Genomic DNA, 24,069 nt, shown 5'->3' with positions numbered 1-24,069 from the left:
TTGTGAACCAACCATTGCAAATAATACGCAAGAAATTTCCCAAATCTATAGTATACCATTACATGGACGACATTTTGTTATCCGATTCAAACATAGATACCTTGAACAGACTGTTTGAAGAAATACAGATACTTTTACCCAAATGGGGATTGCAAATTGCTCCTGAAAAGATTCAGAAGGGAGATTCTGTTAATTATTTAGGTTATAGAATAGGTTTGCAAAGAATAAAGACACAAAAGGCACAAATTTGGAGAGATCACCTACGGACTCTTAATGACTTTCAAAGACTGTTAGGAGACATTTCCAGTCTATGACCAGGTATTGGGATAACACCTGATCTAATAATTCATTTGAACAAAACCATGGATGGTGATAAAGATTTAAACAGTCCCAGAGAATTAACAGCTGAAGCAGAAAAGGAACTGACAATGATTGAGGAGAAATTACAACAGGCACATGTGGACAGAGTGAATCCAGAGCTCGATTGTATTCTCGTCATATTACCATAAAAATTTCTCCTACAGGAATTTTAATGCAGAGAGATGATATTATCTTGGAATGGATCTTTTTACCACATAAACCAAGTAAGAAATTGAAAACTTATGTGGAAAAAGTCTCTGAGTTAATTATAAAAGGCAAGCTGAGACTTCGTCAACTAGCAGGCATAGACCCAGCAGAAATTAAAGTGCCTTTCACTGCTGATGAAATAAAGAAATTATGGGAAGATAATGAACCATGGCAAAGAGCTTGTGCTAATTTTTTGGGAGACATTAATAACAATTATCCAAAAAGCAAGCGGCTTAACTTCATAAAGAGAACTTCTTGGATCCTTCCTTGAATCTTCTGTGATGCTCCAATAACTGGAGCCTGTACATTCTATACTGATGCCAATAAATCAGGGAAGGCAGGTTACAAATCAGAAGACTTGGGTAAGGTGGAACAAAGTCCTTATGATTCTGTCCAGAAGGCAGAATTATATGCCATTCTTATGGTACTAAGAGATTTTAAAGAACCTATTAATATAGTTACTGATTCACAATACGCAGAAAGAGTTATTTTACATATTGAAACTGCTGAATTTATACCTGATGATACAGAACTAACCTCATTGTTTATCCAGGTTCAAGATTTGATCAGAAACAGGCTTTGCCCTATGTACATAACACACATCCGATCCCATACGGGTCTGCCAGGTCCTCTAGCACAAGGTAATGCAGTAATTGATCAATTATTGATTGGTAGTGTGCTACAAGCCTCTGAATTTCATAAAAACATCATGTTAATAGCAAAGATTTGAAGAAAGAGTTTTCTATTACATGGCAACAAGCTAAGGAGATTGTAAAGAAATGCCCTACCTGCTCTTTCTATAACCAAATACCACTGCCAGTAGGGGCTAATCCGAAGGGCATCCATAGGAATGAAATCTGGCAGATGGATGTGTTCCATTTTGCAGAATTTGGAAAATTGAAGTTTGTTCATCACACCATTGACACTTATTCAGGCTTTCAGTGGGCAACTGCTTTAAGTTCAGAAAAAGCTGATTCAGTAATCACTCATTTATTAGAAGTCATGGCTATCATGGGTATACCTACACAAATAAAGACAGATAATGGTCCTGCTTATGTCTCTAGGAAAATGAAACGGTGTTTTGATTATTACAATATCAAGCATGTTACAGGTATACCATACAATCCTACAGGTCAAGCAGTCATAGAAAGATCAAATCGAACTATAAAGGATATGTTGAACAAACAGAAAGGGGTGGAAAACACCCCCAGAAATAGGTTACATAATGCTTTGTCAACCTTGAATTTTTTCAACGCTAATGAGAAGGGAATGATGGCTGCAGAAAGACATTGGATAGTGGAAAAGTCTGCTGAACTAAATCAACCAGTTTATTTCAAGGATGTGCTGACCTCACAATGGAAGCCAGGAGATGTGCTACGTTGGGGAAGGGGTTTTGCTCTTATCTCCACAGGTGAGGAAAAATTATGGATACCGTCAAAATTAATAAAGGTTCAGTTTGAAGAAGAGAATTCACTTGGAAAAGATAAATAACAATTCATTCACAAGGATGATGGGCATTCTGATGGTAAGGATTATAGATAGGTTGGGGGCAGGGTTCTTTTCTTATCTCCACAGGAAAATTCTTCAAAGAATTTAAGGGACCCTGAATATTTAATTACTGATGGATGGAAAATAGTAACGACCCACTAAGTATCAACAATAAAATTCTATACATTCTGTAAGTATTGATTTATATATATATATATTTATATGTTTTATTGAACACTTCTTTATAAATGTGTAGAGCTGGTTTTGGAGTTGGACTATGGCTCAGTCCCTCTTCAATCCCAAGCCTGTTGATAAGAGATATTTCAGAGTTTCTGTCTCAGGTCAGGAGCCATGAAATGGGACAGAATAAGAATAATTTTATACTTGATAAACTTTCTTTGCCTTCCCTCACATCTGTGTCTTTCTTTATATGTCAGTATATGTCCTTGTTGTTAATGTTTAAATTTCCCATAACAAGCAACATATTTTCCTACAGTAATCTTTGAAGTTTCCAGGATGAAGATGGGGCCCACAACATCAACTCAATCTGTTTTTTATGACGTCATGAATTTTTTTTTTTAAGCGCTAATATTAGACCTGTTTTTTGATACCAACTGCAGGAGACAATTTCAAATGATGCACATTTTTGACAACACTCTGGCTGGACCTTCTCAAAATGCTCAGAGACTAGTTATAATTTTCTTAGGTCAAAGGTTAATTTGGGAATTTTACCATCATTTGCTTTCACAGGGGCCCCTAAGAAGAACGTCACCCCCATGTCAGCTAGAAGCAATCTAATGGATGACGTCCCCTCTTCCAACAGTTTGCCCACAGGGTTAGGGACATCTTTTAGTGGTTGGTTTAGGGTTGAGGGGATGGGGAGATATTGTATGGAATTAGGGGTATATTTAAAAAAAAGATGGATTAACTGGTTTGATGGGATGATTGGTATTTGTGACTTACTCTTTTTAGAAAATTATATTGGTACTGTTTCTTGTATATTGATATATTGAATATTGAATGTGAGTGTTCCTACCTATATTTTTGTATAAGAGTATGCTTATATTGTATGGATACATCTATCATGTCACAATGTACATTTCTACCTCTGATACTATTTATGTAATAACATTGCTTACATTTGATATGTAATGACATTGTTTACAGGTGAAGATCATTGTCTTCATATATTGCACAGTTGTTTATTCTCTTAGTTTTCAAATTAGATAGGTATTGAGAATTATATGTTTGTCATATTTATTTTTAGGTTTATCAGGTCTTTTAGATACATAGAGATTATATTTAGTATAGATAGTATAATCTTCAGCCTCTTTGAAGAGCTGTAGAAAATGGCCTTTAATCTATTCTGTGCCAACGAGACACAATTACTCCTGGCAACACCACTCTACTCCCAAGAGAACGTTGAGCACCAAAGACACTCCACTGGGAGATTGTCTTCCTGGCAGAACTGGCCTTTGGGTTAAGAAAAACCCATACCTCAACTACTGACTAAGATATGAAACAGGATTGTCTTATCTTGCCAAGACAGGGTAGGATAATTCTAAGAAATTTCCTTGCATTTGATAATGGTATGTCAGTTATGTTAGGCCTTAGCCAAAGTTGGTTGACTCAACATTGCAAACGAGACTTTGGGTGATTGCTCAGGTAGTCAGTTGTCTCTGTTATTTGTTGCACATTTTGGATATCTCTCATTTGTTAAGTAATATTTATTCCCTTCTCAGATCTTTGATGGAGTTGAAGATTATTTAATTGTAGTTACTCTCTACATTATTTAGACTCCTTGAGATAGAATGTCTAGCAAAACTTTTGTTCTCATTATTGTTTGTTATATTTATCATTTGTTATTATTGTTTATAGTTATATTTGGTTTAGTTCTGTCTTATTTAGACAAAAGGGGGAGATGTAGGGTTAAGCCAGCCCCTTTAGGGAGCCGGTTTGCCTCGGGCGAATGGATACGGATAAATCAGGCATGTGGGAGGCGGCTCGTCCCTTTTCCTGCCTCCTGTGAAATGGCTATGCGGGAACCTCGGTTCTGTATGTTTATTTAAACATTAAAGCTGTATATATTCTTTAATATCTGCCTTGCATTTATTTACGCCGATACACAATTGTCCCACCAAATCTTCTGATGATGACCATGGAGCATAAGGCTGCATAGCATGTCTAATTGAAGAACACAGGTGGTGCACAACCTGGCTGAGGATAGCTGCAGCTGTGAGCATGTAGTCGTGAGCTGAGAATGTGTATGGGTTGCAACACAGTAGAAGCCTGAGCAGGTGTCAAATTATCTACCTAGTGGGGCAGCAGCAGCTCAAGGAGGGGATTCTAGGGAATTCCACAACCCACAGGGGACAGGGAGCCGAATGTCTGAAAATTCAGTGGCTAAGTCACAGTGAGCAGAGCAGGACATCATCACTACGATTCCTTAGTGAGTCTTTTGGATCTGGCAACAATGGCTCACTCTTAGGCCCTGGGAGGAGTTTCTCATCAGCCTCAAACTGTGCCAAGGTAGGTGCAGACTACAGATCCCAACATGCACTGTGTGCACCACTTTCACACAGATAAAGGCCATTCTTGCCAGGACTTCTGTAACTGTGCAATTACCTGCGTTCCAGAATCTAGAACTTCAAGTTTCGAATGGATAGCTGTGGCAATGCTATTTTTTGTTTGTTTGTTGATAAATTAGTATCCCATATCACCTGTGATACAACACAATCAATGCACACAATATTTCTATCTCCCCCCAAAGTTCTTCTGTATTAATCCTGTGATAATGATTGTTCAGAAGACGCCGACTACTCTTCGAATTGCTACTTATTTTGTAAGAGAGCATAAGAACGTTCTTATATTTCATTTAACAAATTGTACTAGAAGTACTTTCTGTAGAACAGTGTAAAACACTTTCTCTAATTTTATTTAGTTTAGAGTTTGGGGAATCTGAAGGACATGATAATGACAGGACACAGCTCTGATTAGAACCACATGCCTGATGGCTCAGCATGGGAGAATCATATGCAGAGATTCCATCACCAGATGAGAATCTAAAGAAAGCTGTGGACCAAAGATGTAATTTGATCTTAGAATTCACTACCAAAGATTCTACCCTAATGCTAGATCCCACCTCCACAACTACCTCTTCCGTCTCCCTTTTAAATTCCTAAGTGGGCCCAGAATCAGAGTTTTTCTTCTTCCTTTGAGTAAAACAGGAATGGTGAAGTGCTGGATATGTTCATTCATTTGATTTAATGCTTCTACCATAATACACAGAGAAGAACATCCAACCTTCTCTCCCCACATTTCCTTCCTCCATCCCATCTCCTCTACACACCTGATTGCTCCTATTCTGGTTCCCACTGGCACCCAGTCCACCTGAAAAATCTATTCTATTTCCACTTTTCCAGTGAGATACACGTGTTTCCCTCTAGAGCCCTCCACTTTACCTAACCTCTCTGGGTCTCCAAGTTGTAGCTTGGTTATCATTTACTTAACAGCTATTGTTCACTTATATGTGTATACATACAATATTTATCTTTGTGGGTCTGGGTTACCTCATCAGGAAGATTCTTTTTTTTTTAAAATTATTTATTTATTTATTTTGTATACAATATTCTTTCTACGTGTATGCCTGCAGGCCAGAAGAGGGCACCAGACCTCATTACAGAGGGTTGTGAGCCACCATGTGGTTGCTGGGAATTGAACTCAGGACCTTTGGAAGAGCAGGCAATGCTCTTAACTGCAGAGCCATCTCTCCAGCCCCCAGGAAGATTCTTTTGTCTAGTTCCATCCATTTACATGCAAATTTTATGTCTTTTTTTCTAAACAGCTGAGTAATGCTCCACTGTAGCACATTTGTTTTAGCCCCTTCTTTACTTCAGTGAAGTCTAGGTTGTTTCCACTTTATGGCTTATTATGATTAATGTCACAATGAATATAGTTGAAGAAGTGTCTTTGTGATAGGATGGACTGTCCTTTGAGTATATGCCCAAGAGTGGTACAGCTTGGTCTTGAGGTGGAGTGATTCCCAATATTTGGAAAAGCTGCCATATTGATTTCCATAGTGACTGTATGAGTTTGCATTCCACACACAATGGAAGAGTGTTCCCCTTGCTCCATATCCTCTTAGTAGATATGTCTAGGCATGTGTCAAGTCAACCAAAATAAATAAAAAGAAAGAAAAAAAATCAACTCAAAATTTAGAATTCACTGATAAATGTAATAGCAGTACTATTTTCCTAAGCTTATGGAATTTTAAAATTCAATGTACATAAATACAATTATAAATTCAGTTGAATATATCTTTGAAAAATCTCTTATAAAGCTGGGCGGTGGTGGCACACGCCTTTAATCCCAGCACTTGGAAGGCAGAGGCAGGCGGATCTTTGTGAGTTCGAGGCCAGCCTGGTCTACAAGAGCTAGTTCCAGGACAGGCTCCAAAGCTACAGAGAAATGCTGTCTCGAAAAAGCAACAAAAAAAATCTCCTATAACATGTTAGGTAACCTGCAAGTCAATATCACCACTTGGAAAAATGGTCATATTTTCTTCTGGGAATTCTCTTTTGGGTTTCTGTATAACTTTAGCTGATATTATGAGAGAAGATTGTTCTAACCCCTCCTAAATTAAACATTAAATATTGTAGAAATAAGGAAAATTCTAGAAATGATAAGAATGTGGGTTTTATATTCTAGTCACTTGTCAAAATGGCATGGCTAGGATATATGTAGTCTAATCTCTATAAACTGGAACTTAAAATCTCTTTTTGAACTATGGTTATTAGTGCTTCAAACAGGCACACAGATAAAGCAAGAATAAAAACCACTGGCAAGCCTGAAGTTCAACCCTGGTGCATAGGAACTCCTGCACTATTGAGATTGTTTCTTCATAGTTGAACTTTTCCGCAAGGTTAAAAGTTAATGTTTGTCAACATGGAATTATTGACATAAGGAAATAAAGTCTAATGGTCTAATTACCAGGTTGGGTCTCTGTGGGATCCCAGAGCACTGTAAGCAACTAGAACAATGTCTTTGGACTTGCAAAACTCCAGGAGTTTGCTCTGGTTGAGATATGGGTGACATTCTACCTATAAATTTCCAAAACAAAACGGTATTAGAATGTATGCGCCAACAACGTCATGCAGATTTAAAAAGTGACTTAAGGGCACTTTTACTTCTATACTGACTTAGGTACAATATGTTTTAAATTTGCCCTGAAATACTTTCTTCTGACCTTTATTAGTATTTGAAGATTAAAATATCCCGTTTCCAACTTGCAGTCTCTGTCAGTTTCTACAGAATGAAGCTATAGCCTGTTAGAGCAAGGACTGGGTGTAGCCATAGGTGAGAAGACTGCAAGCTGAAGATAAAACCTTTTGCCCCCTAGAGAGGGAAGAAGGGGCAGCCTTGTAGAAGGACCCAGTGTTCAGGGGAACAAAGGAGGGGAGAATGATAAACAAGAGTGGCTGCACTGGATGGGGAAACGTCATGCCTTTTAACCTTCAGGGACTCACATGACTTTGGGCTTCTGTTATCAAGGCTTTTGCTCTGATCCTCAATGTATAAGAAATTTAAAAGCAACCTTCCAGACTATCACAGTGAGCAGTGACTAGTTTCCCCTATCATGTGGGGAACTTTAACAGGATAAATTGATTGATTTCTTTCATAAACAGATCAAAGGAGAAGAGAGTGAGAGTGAGAACAGAGAACAGGGAGAAGGGAAATGGAGGAGTGAGGATGGAAAGGGCATATGAATGCAAGAGAGCGATCCTCTGATTTCAAGAAAAACTTCATAGACATACCACCCAGTGCCAATGTTTGGCCATGTTACCTGCCTACTTTGAATCAATTTGCTCTAAAAATCAGCATATTTATATTAGAATGACTTTGAAAGATGTTTTTTGTACAATGAAAAGTATTAAAATTATAGAAGGCAGCGTGAGAAAGAATTTTATTAACTTGTATTTGTCCTTACACCTTTATAACCTGCAGGTATTCACCTTAATAACTTGTGTTTGTATTTTACTGAAATCTGTTTCGTGAGGTTGTCCTTTTAAACTGACAAAACCTCTCAGCTGTCAAACTACATTAGAGCTCTTTGAGAAGGATTAAATTTTACTTGAGTTATTGATTAAAACATGACAGAGAACTTAATTGGTTGGCATCTAGAGCTATTCCTCACGGTCCCCCATGGTTGCTAAAGGTTGTATTTGCCTTTTGCTGTTTAGTGCAGGACCTGCCAGGCTCAGAAGATCCTGGGGGCTAAGAAATCTGTACGAAGGTAAGCCTACCTTGACCTGAGCAGCTAGGCTGTTGATTCTAGCGATTCTGTCCACTGTTTGATGATCTCCAGTTTAGATGAAAGGCAGTTTTTCCCAGTGGTCAGTGCCTGGCAGTAGAAACAAACTATGGATGGACATTCTTTGTGCCTATTTGTCTTCTGTTTTCTTTGGAGGAAATAGAGTGCTGCTGCTAGGAGCTAACCTGTATCTTTTTGTTATGAAAAGTCTTTTAATAATTAAATATTTAAATGCCATATTCCCCAGATCTCTGAGCAGTTGAGGGCATTTACTGGGTATAGACAAGTTACAGAATCTGCCCTGAAAGCTGGGTCTGAGCTTGACTATACTGGTTCTCAACCTAACAAATAAAGCAGGGTTGGATTAAATATAAAGTATTTTTGTAAGAGATTTAAAAGTATATACCAGTTTAAATCATGAGACTTACTGCTTTGTAGTCTGGAATGAGATACAATAAATAGACAATTATAACATTTAACAATAAACATAGGTACATTTAAGTTACACACATGAACACACAGAGTGAACAGGAATTGGTTGAAGTGGATGCTCTTGGTGGGCACTACCAAAGACATGCCAGTGCACAAAATACACATGCAACAGTGTCAACAAGAGGAATCTAGAGACAAAACGTAAATAAATGGGGGGACCAGGCAGGGTATACCTCAGTAAAGATGTTGGGACTTGGTCACCTGACCTAGCTCTCAGTTAAGATGGTGGTAAAGTCACCTGACCTCAGTTAAGATGGCAATAAGATCACCTGACCTCAGTCATAATGGCAGTAAGGTCATCTATGTGACAGAGTTAACACTGGGGAACCAGGCAAAAAATATCACAGTAAAGATGGCAGAACCTGGTCACCTGATCTGGCTCTCAGCCAAGATGGCAGCAAAGTTACCTGCCCTCAGTTAAGATTGTGATAAGGTCACCTGATCTCAGTCAAAATGGCAACAGTCACATGTTGTATGGAAAAGCCACTCAGTTAAGATGATGGTGAAGTCACCTGACCTCAGTTAATATGATGGTTAGGTTGCCTGACCTCGGTCAAAATGGCAGCAGTAAAATGTTGTATGGAAAAGAAACAATTTTTGAGCTGCAGGGACTTTAAGTTTAATAATAAGAGATACATTGAGGCGTGATCAGCCTTGTCTCTGAGCCGCCATGCCACAAGTCACAGTGGGCAGCAAAAGGCTGGGACTGAAAATAGCCACCTTGTGGATCTGGCCAATCTTGTTGCAGTAGTAGTGGTGGCAGGGACAGTTTGAGGAAACTCCTTCCATTTGCCTGTACACTGGCAATAGCTAGAAAGCTCCCATAAAATTGGAGCAGGTGGGACACCATCAGAGTGAGGGTAGGATATGAAGAAGTAGGGCATTAAGGCCTGGAGTTTTAGGGCCTCTAATAGGCATCCATCCCAGAAGAGCCTGGATTGATGGACATGGATAGCTTGCTATGCATAGCTGGAACTTTGAAAACCCACAAAAACAGTGATACCACAAGGCCTACAGGGAGACATCTCCCCTCTGTAGGTAGGGTGTAAATCACTGGTGAGTACCACAGGACCTGTAGGAGAGTGTTCTCTGTCTACAGGTGGGGTGCTAAAGCCTGACTGGATTTGGTCAGGGCGACTCAGAAGCCAGAGAGGACAGAGGCTGCTCTGAATGGCCTTTCATGGCAGGGGAAAAAAAAGAAAAGAAAAAGAAAAAAAAATCTGAGGGACCGTGGGCCCCCAGTTGGGGGAGGACTGACCCAAGATTGTCCAAACACAATTTTTGCTAAGGAAAGCCATCCAGAGATGAATGTCAAAGGGCTAGACCATAGCCATAAAGACCATGGTTGGGGACTGTACCCCCATTTCTAGGAACATCAGAAGATTTCTGGTTGGGAGAAATGTTTAAGCTGACCAGAATGGGGGAAACGCATCAATTGAAGCTGGTGGGGTATGTAGAAATCCCACTCAGGCAAATGGAACATGTGGTTGTTGTGGAAAAAATGCCCGGTTCCAGATCCTGACCCTGGGAGAGCTGCTCAGGGCAGAAAACCCTCCTGAGTCTCATAGCACCAATGTAATAGATTAAGTAAAATTCTACAGGTCCCTGAGAGGCACAGTGGCAGAAACGCCACAGGTCCCTGAGCAGCGGCAGTGGGCAGCAGATTTTGAGACCATGCCACAGGTCCCTGAGTGGAGGCAGGCAGTGGGTCCCAAGAACAGCCAGTTTCAGGCAGGGATGTTACAGTTCCCCAAGTGGCTGCAGTGGGCCATAAGGGTCAGTAAGTCCCACAGGCGAGACAGATGGATGGGAATGCCACAAGACCATGCCACAGGTCTCCAAATGTGGTTGGTCCCAGGCAGGGAGCCATGCAGCAGGCGAGAGACAGACAGATAGGTTTGCCATACAAAGTGAGGTTGGATATTTATTAGTTGGATATTTATTTATTTATTTATTTATTTATGGAGGGGAAAGGGGAGAAGGGGTAAGAAGAAAAGGGGGAAGAACAGAGAGAAAGAAAGACAGAGGGGGGAAGGGGAGAATGGAGTGAGGCAGAAGCTGCCTCTTCAGGGGGAGATGGAAAAGAGGAAGAACTCAGGCTGGAAGCTGAAGATCAGTTTGCCTCAATGGATGGAGGTAAGAGGGAGGGAGTGGGAGTGGCTTGTCTCTTATAGGGATGGAGCAGACTATTATACATGCCACATTGTATGGTAGCATAGAATTACTTGGTCTGGAGTTTGTAGCTTTCAGTTATGACAGTTAATATTGGGTTCTCTAGGACATGAGGGCTCTCCACACAGACTTCCACACTAATACATATGTACACACACACATGTAACATGTGGGCCTGCTTGTTGGGGTTTCTGTCCCACTCGGTATTCTCCCGTACCACACACACATTCTCCAGACAGTAAAAATAAAGTATGATAACATTAAAAAGGAATTTCACCCATCCTTGGAGTGCCAATGGAGCAGGAATGGAGCAGGAAACTCCATTTCAACCTCCACCCCTGGGAGTTGCCTTGTTTCAAACTTCAACTCTGGGAAAGTCTGCCAAGTGCTGATCTCTCTCAGGGAGGGTCAGGACCACTCTCACAGATTATTAGGTTTCTGCCCAGAGAAGAAGCAGGTGGTCCCAGGTTTCTCGTGGTCTCTCCCATCTCTCTCTTCCCCTAACCATGCTTTCCTGGGCCTCCTCCTGGGATCACTGCAGTAATTAAACATGGGCATCTTTTATTCAGTTTGATTTGGTCTGATTGAAATTATTTGTGTCAGAACAGAGGCTGGTCTTAAGAAATATTTCTAATGCAAATAATATGATTTCTGTGAGATTATTTTGGGTCAGAGCAGCTGAGAATGAACAAACAGTATCTGGCAATACATTCCTAGCATGTATACACAAATATTTCAAAATTATCTAATAAATGAGTTCTGTTGTAATATCTAAGTCACTTTGCTTGTTATAAAATAATACCCAGTAGTTTTCAATGGTTTATCAACCACTAAGCATTGTTCTGTGTTGTCCCCTTTATGTATTTCAAGATTGTACTTGGGACAAAAACAATGGAAAAATATAAGAAAAAAATTAAAAAGACTAAGCTTTTGTATTTTAGTTAAAATGTAATTGTGGAGTATCAAAATTTTTGAAATGTCCAATTGTGGTGTCTTTTTTCTTTGAATATGTTTCTATGTTAAGTGCTAGCTCATTATTTTCAAGGATAAAAGGCCAAGTAGAGGCTTCATAATGATCAAATGGCAATAAATGTCTGAAGTATTATAATTATTCAATCAATCTCTTCTCCTCAAATATATAATATATGCAATAATATATCATATATAATACATGCATTAATAAAGAGAACATTACAGGAAACAAATACTTTATCAGTATATAGCAATTTGTTTAAAATTCATCCTTTATATGAAAATGAGTGGCTTTCCTTCTTACATGTGATATAATGATTTAACTTTACTGCATCCTTTCTGTTGACTGACTATTAGACAGGCAATACTAGTAGTACACAATAGGCATTGAGCAATATTGTTTAACCATTAGCCAGACAGTAGCACTAATTAATCATTAACTAGGGTGTAGAATGAGTTAAACACTAGCCACTAAGTAAGAATGGTTAACCAGAAGAATGGGAGTGCCACTTGTTAGCCAATAGATAGGATGGTTGCCAACTTCTCCTTCAAGGCATAAGAAGATTCAAGACATTCGTAGGCAGAGGATTGACAAGCCATGAGTTCCAAACAGCAGTTTGTCAAACTAAACGATGGCCACTTCATTCCTGCCCTGGGTTTTGGCACTTATAAACCTCAAGAGGTAAGGATATAAGATTCCACGTATTTCCAGGCCAGAGAAAGTCCATGTACAAGAAGGCAGATAGTTAGGCTTGGCCTACATCAGGGTTTTATTGATACCACACTTGTTTATTATTCCTGTTAAATAGAGGTTACAGCAGTGGCTGGAATTGGTGGCTGTGGGTAGGAGACTAATCTGTTTCCCTAGATAGGCTGAGTCAGAATTTTCAGAATAGGGTCTTTATTCATGCTTGCCCTGTTCCTGGTAAGCCGGCAGTGATGCCCACTTTATGGAGAACAAAGGAAAGTTTAACTCTTCAAACATTTCTCTGAGCATGGGTGTTAGTATTGTATATGATGGAGCTACAGGGCCCATACCTGTAACTCAGGCATTTACTATAACTCAGTCTTCAGGGATAGGGAGATTGTTAATGTTTCCTAGTTATTCTTGCTGGAGACTAGTCTCTCTGGTCTTAGCAGAATGTGGCCGAGTCTTTTTTCTTAGATTTGCTCTTGTGGCCCAGACCTGCTTGTGAGTTCACTGTTCTGGTTTGGTGCCTGCCAGCTCCAAGAGTGAACTTGAAATGAATCTTCAGGCTGTGAGCTCCAAGCTTAAAGGGACAAATCCATGATTTAACAATTCTGGGCACTATGGTTTTCCTATGTCTTTGTCTCTCAACTTGAGAGAAGAGAAGAACGTCACCAGATTGCCTATCAGCATTCTTGGATGCAGTGAGAGGGACTTCTCTGTTTATATCTACAACCCACAGCATGATATTTCCTTTCAAGAAGGCAAGATCTATGAAAATCAGTGTGGTAACTCAGGGTGTCTCCCTGTAGTAATGCATGATAGAAGTGTTTGAAGACTACTTCAGTTTTGTTTTGGGGTAGCCTTCTACACCACACAGCGAATGCTGCACTAGAGCTAAATAAATTCCCCCATAACAAACTCTGAACTGTAGGAAACTTACTGGAATTTATAATATATCCTTATGATTGGGGGAAGGAGAACCTGGTAACCATACTGGTCTTCATTAATGAATGTTGGGTTTAGAGCATGAAGTTTTCTAGAATGGAAAACTTCAAGGTGTACTGTTTCTTAATCTGAAGGGACTTTCTTGTTTGTAAACTTTCTGAATCTCTTAAATTCTGTGACAAAGGACCACTTCCCTTAACTTCAGATTTTCACATTTCTTTCCTATTAGATTTATGCATATTTACATGGATAAATCTGGAGATATATACAGGATTGGTTACTTATCAAGGTAGCAATAAAAAAGAAAGGCAGCAACAGGTCAAGGGTCCTGTTAAAAACTTTAATGTTGGTAACTCCCAGAGTGACGTTACTTTTAAATATGTCAGAGCTGGTATCCAGAGAAGGTGGTACTAGGCAGAATTTCAGTCACTGTGGTTTATTGTGAAAGATAACTGTAGAAATTGCTAAATAATCAAAAATGTAGTGTTTTTCTTCTTAACCCCTTCGCATGTGTTGTATGACTACGTATGTTTGTGCTTTTGTGCACGTGTGTTTATGCCAGAGGTAAAAGTCTGACTAAACTGCTCTCACTTTATTTTTGTGAGGTAGGGTGTCCCACTGTATCTGGAACTCAGGGATTCAGCTTGACTTGCAGTCCAGTGAGCTCCACAGATCACCCTGACTTTGTTTCCCCAAGCACTGGGTCTACACATATGTGCCACCATGCCATATTCTCCTTTTCCGTGAGGGCTGGGGTCTGAACTAAGATCCTGAGACTTACTAACAAACACTTTATTGGTTGAGACATCTTCTCAGTCCACATCTTAAATTCTTTAATAAAACTGTCATATCTTTATCCAAAACTCACAGTCAAGGCAATACTTTTAGATTTAATTTCAATCATATCTTTGTTAAGCAAGTCATCTTTGGTTGAAAGGGTTGACACCCCAAATGAATAATCTCCAATATGATGTTCACAATTTATTTTAAGGAGGATATATTCCTTGAGTAGGGTTTTTTTTCCCTCTGCCTGTATCTAGTTCTCGCAGACAAAGAAAATGGATATACACAAAGACTAACATAGGATACTGTTCTCTGTTCAAATCCCTATTACTAACTTGGTGTTGTGTGGTATCTGAGATCTTTGCTCTCATGATTATGTGACAGTGTCTTAGCTGGAGTCAAGAACGATTGTCTATGTAATTGTGCTTTGTCCCAAGCAGACTTCTTTTTGTTTATTTTGCTTAGTAACCCCCACTACGTAAATTGAGTGTGACTTCCAAGCAAACATTTGAAACCAGTATGAGCTTGGAATTTATGAGAGCCAGTACGTAACTAGGACTACATAGATATAAATTTTTTTTTGGATATGAAAATCTTGCTATTAATCAGGAATGACCCCAAGAAAGTAGATTTTGGCTCCTTGTCTTAAATGTGGGAGAAATATAGGCAGACAATGAGTCTGTGGAGAGTCTTGGTTTACTGTGACATCTACAATATTTCTGTAGAATCCCTTATTCTTTATAGACTAAAAGTGAGCGTTCAAGGATCAGGGGACTAGGCTCTTGCCTAGTGGTCTAAGGGTGACTTTGAAAGACCTAACTCTTTCCAGTCTAGTAAACTCCCATCTAGGCTCACTCTGAACGAGCTTTCAGAATGTGCATCTCTAAATACCTCTTTGGGCTGTTCTTCTAGGTTCCTATAAGGAAGTCACTGGAAGCTGCCCACCTAGCTATAGGTGCTGGGCTCCGCCATATTGATACTGCTTATGTATATCACGTGGAAGAGGAGATAGGGCAGGCCATTCAAAGCAAGATTAAAGCTGGCATTGTAAAGAGAGAAGACTTGTTCATCACTACAAAGGTAGAGTTTTTATAGCATGCAAGTGTGCAAATCATTAAAATATAAGGAAGGGAAAATTAAATTACTTGATCAGAAGTTGGTTAAAGGTGTCTGTTGTATAAATGGGTTAGAGAAAATAATTTTCAATTATAATCTCTTTGAAAAATAATTCAGTTTTTGAATGTTATTAGTGGTATGTGTTTTATTTATTGAGTAATATCCTTTCATTGTTCAATGAGTTAACAATTACAAAGAATATATAACTAAGTTCACATTGTTAAGTATGAGTTAAGTAAATTCTGGATTAAAGGTAATGATTTTGACTTTCCTTCAAGTACAAAAAATATTGTAGTATTAGAATAAATAAGTATGCAAGTTTGGGCAATCTATTAATTGATCAAAACTTCTAATCTTGAACTTCTGTAGCTTTGGTGTACTTGCTTTCGGCCAGAACTGGTCCGGCCTAGTTTGGAAAAATCACTAAAAAGACTTCAACTGGACTATGTTGATCTTTACCTTATACATTACCCAGTACCATTGAAGGTAGGTGATTTGTATTGTCAAATGTACACATTTTTATGGAGACATTGATATCATGTTTATGGATGGTTGAGATGAGTTTCCATTATAATTTCATATAAATTTATTTTATTAAACTTCTGAAAAGGTTCCACAGAGGGTTTATAAGATTGTGAAATGAGGTGTCAAAGAAAATTTCAGAGTCAGAGATTAGAAATAACTTCCAGAAAATCTTGCATTTACGCATCATTAAATTTAATTTTGTTACTGGATGTTTGCCCAAGTCTTGTCTCTTTTTCTCCCTTGGTGGTAAGGATGGCCCCAAGAGAGTTTCAGCTTCAGGGTCATTGACATTTTATAGCTTCTCCGCATCTTTTCTTACCACAAACAATCTTGCACGAAGTCCTGATTGGGCCATCCTTGGCTCACATGCCTGCCCTTGAATCCACATGCATTCATATTTATTATTTATCCTGAGAAAGGATTTATATAAATTCTTGTTGGTGTTCAAGGCCATGCAATGACCGGGCTTCCCAGTGAATATGAAACATTTTCCTCTTTTACAAGAAAAGAAGTAGATAAAAGAATACAAGTCAGCTAGGAGAGCTCAGTTTGGTGTTTGGAAATATTATCTAGGTGCGGGAATTATATGTATGTGTGTGTGTGTGTGTATGTGTCTGTATACATGTATATGTGTGTGGCAACAATGAAAGCAAAAGAGGCCATGAATTTAAAAGACAACAAGGGAATACATGGGAGGCACTGGAGTGAGGAAAGGGAAGGAGGGAATCAATGTGATTATATTTTAATTTCAAAAATAGAATTATTATAAGAAAATATTTATTTATTCATATAATTGACGTAAGAGAACAATGCAAAACTAGGCTGCTAAATATCATCTTTACAACTCTACCTTTGTATCACTTTGTAAACACACTGTATAGGATCATGACTCACTTTATGGCTGCTTACTCTCTTATTTCCAAGTTGTTCTTTACATTTTTAAAAAAAATATTTATTTAATGTGTATTGCTATTTTGCTTGTGTGTATGTCTGTGTACTAGTGTCTGTGGAGAGCATTGGGCCACATGGGACTTAGTTACAAATAATTGTGACCATCATGTAGGTGCTTGGAATTGAACCCAGGTCCTTCGAAAGAGATGCTTTTATTGTTGTTGTGGTGGTGGTTTTTTTACACTTTGACTCTTGGGGCTCTTTTGGGGGGCCTGCCACCCAGCTCCCAAATAAATCACACGCACACGGAGCCTTATTATTATTTATGAATTCCTGGCCTTACTGTAGCTTGTTTCTAGCCAGCTTTTAACTGTCCCTCTCTATCTGTCCCACCTTCCCCCCCCTGGGATTTTTCTGGTCTTATTTCTATAATCTTCCTTTCAATCTTCCACCGTGACAGGCAGAGTGGCTATGTGCCTGACCCCTAGCGTCCTCCTATCCTTGTTCTGTCTTGCTCCCTTCACCCTTGATCCTTCTATTAATACTCTCTGCCTGACAGACCTGCCTATCCTTTCTCCTGCCTCGCTATTGGTCATTCAGCTATTTATTAGACCACCAGGTGTTTTAGATAGGCAAAGAATTATAGCTTCACAGAGTTAAACAGATGTAGCATAAAAAATGAACACATCTTTACATCAGCAAAAAAATTCTCCACAGCACAAGCATATGTAACACACACACACACTTTAAAATAATATTCTACAACAAGAAGCCATTGCTTAATCACAGATCTATCTCTCCAGGTCCTTCAAGATATTCTTAAAAGCATTACTACAGGTGAGACACATGTTTTGTGAGATTTCTCTAAAAACACTTCTCTTCCAGCCAGGGGATAATGATTTTCCAGTAGATGAACAAGGGAAATTACTATTGGACACGGTGGATTTCTGTGCCACGTGGGAGGTGAGTACTTTTCAAAAGAAGAATAAATCAATCAGAGGGAGAGAGAATCAGCTCACTTTCCCCTATATATAGAAATTCATTTACATGCATACATATCTTATGTAGCAGCATCCTCAATTTTCAAAAGAAATCATAGAACCTTCTTGGCTGACATCTTATTCTTCATTTTCATCTTTACCTTTGCTTCTTCATATTTAAGTCCTCTGATAATCTGGGCAATATACCCCTCCACACCTTTTTTTTTGTTTTTTAGTGTCTGTTATCTCAAACTTAGGGCCTTATGCACACTGGCAAGTGTTCTAATACTGAACTATATGTCTAGCTCTAGACAGTTTTCTTTGTAACTGCTCCAACTTCTCATTATACTGATGCAGTGAATTGCAAGTATGACACTTTCTAACCCCTTTCTCATCACCAGGCACTGGAGAAGTGTAAGGATGGAGGATTGGTCAAATCTATTGGAGTGTCCAATTTTAACCACAAGCAGTTAGAGAGAATCCTGAATAAGCCAGGGCTTAAGTACAAGCCTGTCTGCAATCAGGTAAGGATTCTCATTCCCTCCCAATCTCTCATGCTTTTCTTCACTCTGAACGACTAACACTTGTTCATTTGTCCTCTGACCCAGTGATTTTCATTTTGTGGAAAAGAAGATTCTGAGAACAGAACCATTGTTTCAAAAGACATGAGTGATTCTAAATTTAAACTGGGACTATTAAAGTATTTGTGAGAATGTATAATTTCTGAGTTGGTCTAACAGGCAGAAGTTCAGCACAGGGAAAATGAATCTTCTACTCTAACTGAGAATAATGAGTGGGCTTGGGATATTTTGCTGAAAGAGTGAGTTTAAATAAAAAAAAAAACCAGCCAGTGGTCAGCACTTATGTGCAGTTTAAATGCTGCTTACCATATTATTACATTCCTTCCTCTTGATTTTATTAAGTTAACAGATGGTATCCTTACTTACTTAACTGCCTTGCTGACCACTAAGTATGATTTTGAAACAAAAGCTAGCCAAGGCAAATTATATTAACAGAATCTTCCAAAATTAGTTCATTTGTCTTTCAAAAATAAATTGCAACAGTTTGATCTTTTAAATTCAAATGTGATATCGCATATGATTTTCTTAGCCTACTTTGTTGGCTTTAAGTTTTCGTTTGTCATAATATGAGCATTTGATATAATCTGATGTCTTTCATATTCTTCCATAGGTTGAATGTCATCTTTATTTAAATCAGAGTAAGCTGCTGGATTACTGCAAATCAAAAGACATTGTTCTGGTTGCTTATGGTGCCCTGGGAACCCAACGATATAAAGAATGGTAAGAAGATGAAGAGTATGCGTGAAGCAAGACTGTCATTTAGCATCATGACACTCAGTTCTCAGGGAGAGAGGGAACTTTAAAAGAACCATGTGAAGCAGAAGTTTGTGGCTCAGGGACTTCTGTGTAGTCCTGACATCTTGATTTCCTTTTCTGTTGCTTTGATAGAATACTTGGCCAAGAGCAACCTCAGAGAGAAAGGGCTGATTATGGATCACAATTCTAGGGTGCAAAGCATAAGAGCAGGAAGTCAGGAGATGGAAGCAGGTGGTTCTTTCACATTGCAATCAAGAAGCAGAGATTGAGAAATGACCACTAATAATCTGATCATTGTCTCCATTTATACAGTCCAGAATCCTGGGAGGAAGAGGAAGTGAGGTAGACGCCTCAGACAGAGGCCATGCTCCCCTGTCCTGGGTAGACACATGCGATGAAGCTCCAGGATGGACATAGGCTAGAATCTTCCCGGTAAGCGCACCTTGGGGTGCTACATACACTATTAGAAATGGGCTAGTCCAGGTGCGAGAGTTAGCCGAGAAGAGGATAGATATAATGGGCCAAGCAATGTTTAAAAGAATATAGTTTGTATGTTGTTATTTCGGGGCATAAGCCAGGCTGGACAAATGTAGGCCCTCAGATCTCACAACAGAATGAGAAATAAGCTCAAGAGGGTAGCTTATTTCTGTAGTAGGAGCTGTGGGCTGTGTTCCTGCTGCTCCAGCTCCTGGCCGCCTGGCTAGCTTATGTCCCGAAATAACAACACATAAACTGTATTCTTTTAAACACTGCTTGACCCATTAACTCTAGCCCTTACAGGCTAATTCTCATATCCTGATCAACCCATCTCTAATAATCTGTGTAGCATCAGTCTTACCGGGAAAGATTCAGCATGTCTGACCTGGCAGCTTGCTTCATGGTGTCTTCATGGTCACATCAACAATTAGAATGGCTTTTCCCACATCAATTTTCCTAAGATAAATGCTCACAGGCATTCTAGAAGTCCATGTTTCAGATGATTTCGGACTTTGTCCAGTTGATAATTATATATAACTGTCACGTCTAGTCTAAAATACATCCTCTACTGTGCTTTGCAGCACCACAACAAACCCATAACCTTGGCCTCTTGAGCTTATTTCTACTTTCCTACTAGGGTGGATCAGAACTCTCCAGTTCTCTTGCATGATCCAGTTCTTTGTGATGTGGCCAAAAAGAACAATCGAAGTCCCGCCCTGATTGCTCTTCGATACCTGCTTCAGCGTGGGGTTGTGCCCCTGGCCCAGAGTTTCAAAGAAAATGAGATGAAAGAGAATTTGCAGGTGATGAGCTCTGCTCCTTAGGATTGTTACATAGTATCTTCCATATGCTTGCTTCCTTCAAATCTCTGTGCACTTTTTTGAGATCAAGCCCTGCATGTGTTTAAGATGTGAACTGTTAGTGAAAAATCATTTTGAAGTTAAAATGTCTCAAATTAAAATAAGATTCTTTTTAAAGTCAGCTCTTTTGTCCTTATATGAACATGTTATAATTAGAATTTAGGTAAATCTTGACTTACATAATGTTGAAAAGAGCAATTTTTTACGTTTTAATTATTCATTGATAGATTACCAAAACGTAACTTCCCATGCCAATCACTGTTTTGTGTCATGTATTTTGAAATTTTGTTCTGGATTTCTTGGAAACTATGTATGTTAACTGTTTTTTTTTCCTCCCTCAAAGAGCCTTTGGGATTCCTCTCATCTGTGGCATTGTGCAATTTTAATATATCTCAAAAGCAATTTTCCTTCATTTCACTTGGTATTTATTAATCATGAATGTTTTGGTAAACAATGTTCATAATTTTCAGAGGCATAAGTACTACTCACATTACCTTTCAGACAAAAATCTGGTTCATTCAAATTTTAAAACCTTTGTGTTTTTCTGAAAGGTTTTTGAATTCCAGTTGTCTCCTGAGGATATGAAAACCCTAGACGGCCTGAACAAAAATTTTCGATATATTTCAACTGAGTCGTAAGTAATGTTAAACACCTCACCTCAGTTAGTTTCAGGACCAAGTCTCTCCCCTGCTTTTCCATTCTTGATGGTTCAGAAACCAAATGTCCTCTTCATCTGTAACAAGTTTCCCAGGGATAGAGCAATATTTGTTTCTGAGTTTTTGAAAATGTGGATGTGTCATTGTAAAACATAGAGAAGGTTTTGGAAATCATATTCTAAACTAAAAAAAGAAACTTTAGGAAAAACTCTATTGTATTGGAGAGTTAATATCCACCAAAAGATCTTTAGTTTCTCTTTATAATCAATGGTTACAAAATTTGATATTGGGTATAGGCTGTATTATAAATGAAACCTGCATGTATATATAAATGTGCATATTCATCTATCGATCTATCTTTTTGTTTTTTTTATCTATCTGCATGCCTGTTTGTCATCTATCTATATTTTCTGCTTGTTATAATTTTAATTCTCAATAGAAATAAATATAATAATGTTTGAAGGAGGATTAGAAAATCTACAATGCTATGTAAAATTGGTATATATGTTATCATTATTAAGATTTCTGTTAGTATAGAGTAGTATGAAGGCAAAGGAGAGATAAAACTCAGTGATGAGTTATTGTTGTAGGTAATGAATATTTCTTGCCACACCTTATCAATTAATGGTTTTATCAATGCTTATTTTGGATTGTTATTTTTATGTAGAATTTTACAAATTATATAGTTATCTCCTTGGACAATGGATGTCTACTTTATGAAGGACATTCTTTCCCTAACTGAGTTTAATACATTCCTTTTTACTTAATGGGCAGCGAGTGAATAATTAATGCATTACTATTAATTAAATGGAAGTGAAAGTATTAGGCATAAATGATGTTTTAATGCACATTAACATATTTCTGTGTTGGTCAATGTGTAGAGTTACCTTGAACTAAAGGTGACTTATACTTTTCTCCTTTCTTTGGAGACTGAAGTTGGGAAGGATTTTGACTCTTCATTGATTGATGCATGAATGAAGCTAAGGGAGATAAATATTAATGAACACTGGTCTTTGGGTGTTCTAGTGTAGGCAGGTGGACATAATTTACGAAAAGTGCATGAATTATATTTTTAAAACATTTCTTACACATGTTTGTAAATAACTGTAAGAATATCCCCTTCTGCAACTGATCAGGGAACAAAATGTTGAACTTTCACCTTGATAGTGCTTTCCTAGATGTCACGACTTACATTGTGGAAATACATCAAACTGTGTGTTTGCTTTTATTTCCTCTTTTAGTTTTTCTGACCATCCTGAATATCCATATTCTGAGGAATATTAATATGGGGACCTAGTCATGACTGCTTGAAGTTATTTTGTGTGGACAGTAATATTGGTGATATGATTCAGATGCTGTTTGGTGGATGCCTCATTTCCGGTCAACCTAGGCTGCTTGGTAACAGTCACATTCAACTGAAGCTCCAGCTAATGATCTTGAAGAAAGTGAATTTAATTTTCATTGAAATAAATATAATGTTTTCTCCTCAAAAGATACTTTAAAAAATGAGATATTATGACACAAAGCTGGTTTTGTTGGAAGTCTGTGGTTGGTGTTTGGAGATGATGATTTGTATTTTACAAACATTTCAGACTTGGGGTAGGTGGTGTTTCCAGACCAGAGAATGACTCTTAGTAGTTGTCTATGAGTCAGTGCTCCTTTATACCTGAGTCAACCAGAAAGCCCTGCACAAATTCTGTAATTCTCAATCAGGAACATGAGACACACATGTGAAGGTTGTCCAACAATTCCCAGGCTCTCTCTACCTGCTTAGCGTTAGAGTCTTGGAAATGGTGAGTGGGGCATTCCTGAGATAGGTTAAAGAGGGGACATGAGAATCAGCCTCGTAGGATCACTAAAAGTCAGGATGGGAGACTTCAAGAGGAGGGAGTTGACCATAATGCTACCTAGAAATGACACCAAGGTTGGATTTTTTTCCTAGTTTTATTTTTTTCTTCTTTTCTTTTTTTTTTAAAAAGATAATTACATCTTACAGGCAAAAGGAGATTTTCACATATTTAGTTCAATGACACATCAGAGAGTTATTCCTAGCATTATGTTTTAAAGGAAACAAAAAACAAAACCAACTTTAATTTTAATAAATATAAAATACTTTTAAGATTTATGGTGCATTGATGGAATGTGGTCTATGAATTCCTCAAAATTTAGAGTGTAACAATGTCAAAAACAATGTTAGACTAGGAAGCCTCAGGTTTTCCCATGGATACATCTGAAATACTATGTAACACAGGCTAATTGACATAGTCTTTGGTAAGTAGAAACCAAGTAAAGAGGCAACTATTAGTAACAACAGGATACCCCAATAGGTAGTTTTATTATTCTTTATATCCCACACTGAGCCGGGCGGTGGTGGCGCACGCCTTTAATCCCAGCACTCGGGAGGCAGAGGCAGGTGGATCTCTGTGAATTCGAGACCAGCCTGGTCTACAGAGCTAGTTCCAGGACAGGCTCCAAAGCCACAGAGAAACCCTGTCTCGAAAAAAAAAAAAAAAACAAAACCAAAAACAAAAACAAAAATAATAATAAAAATATTATTCTTTATATCCCACACTGAGAAGATCTGCCTGCTTGGTACCATGTGATCTTGGAATATAGGTGGTATCAACAGTCCCCATATAATTTTTTCTTCAATGAAGTTATATTAACGATCTTATAGGTTTCAACATACCAAATCTGTAGTTCCCGTACCAGTTTTAATTTTCTTAATACTTCCATTCTCACAGTCTAACTTCATAAATAGTGGTTGACATTAAATAGCAAATCTAGGTTTGTGGTGCTTTCTTTAG

The 24,069-nt window shown here is 38.3% G+C and overlaps 1 protein-coding gene across 1 annotated transcript; it reads left to right on the top strand.

The window, feature by feature from the left end:
* Window positions 1-12,531: 12,531 nt before the first annotated feature.
* Window positions 12,532-23,616, top strand: LOC142848372 (aldo-keto reductase family 1 member C13-like). The gene is made up of 9 exons (XM_075970294.1): window positions 12,532-12,683; window positions 15,333-15,500; window positions 15,906-16,022; window positions 17,838-17,915; window positions 18,334-18,456; window positions 19,124-19,233; window positions 20,384-20,549; window positions 21,158-21,240; window positions 22,504-23,616. The coding sequence occupies exons 1-9, from the start codon at window positions 12,600-12,602 to the stop codon at window positions 22,544-22,546; spliced, it is 972 nt and encodes a 323-aa protein (XP_075826409.1). The 5' UTR covers window positions 12,532-12,599; the 3' UTR covers window positions 22,547-23,616.
* Window positions 23,617-24,069: the final 453 nt, after the last annotated feature.

Source organism: Microtus pennsylvanicus, chromosome 4 (assembly GCF_037038515.1).
Source record: "Microtus pennsylvanicus isolate mMicPen1 chromosome 4, mMicPen1.hap1, whole genome shotgun sequence".
Classification (NCBI taxonomy): Eukaryota; Metazoa; Chordata; class Mammalia; order Rodentia; family Cricetidae; genus Microtus; species Microtus pennsylvanicus.
The sequence above is the reverse complement of the archived record's forward strand: the minus strand, read 5'-3'. Positions and strand labels throughout refer to the sequence as shown.

Coding starts and splice junctions, on each gene's coding strand:
- LOC142848372 (XM_075970294.1), top strand. CDS start 12,600: ATGAGTTCCAAACAGCAGTTTGTCAAACTAAACGATGGCCACTTCATT. Junction 17,916..18,333: donor ATTTCTGTGCCACGTGGGAG/GTGAGTACTTTT, acceptor TCTCATCACCAG/GCACTGGAGAAGTGTAAGGA. Junction 20,550..21,157: donor AGATGAAAGAGAATTTGCAG/GTGATGAGCTCT, acceptor TTTTTCTGAAAG/GTTTTTGAATTCCAGTTGTC.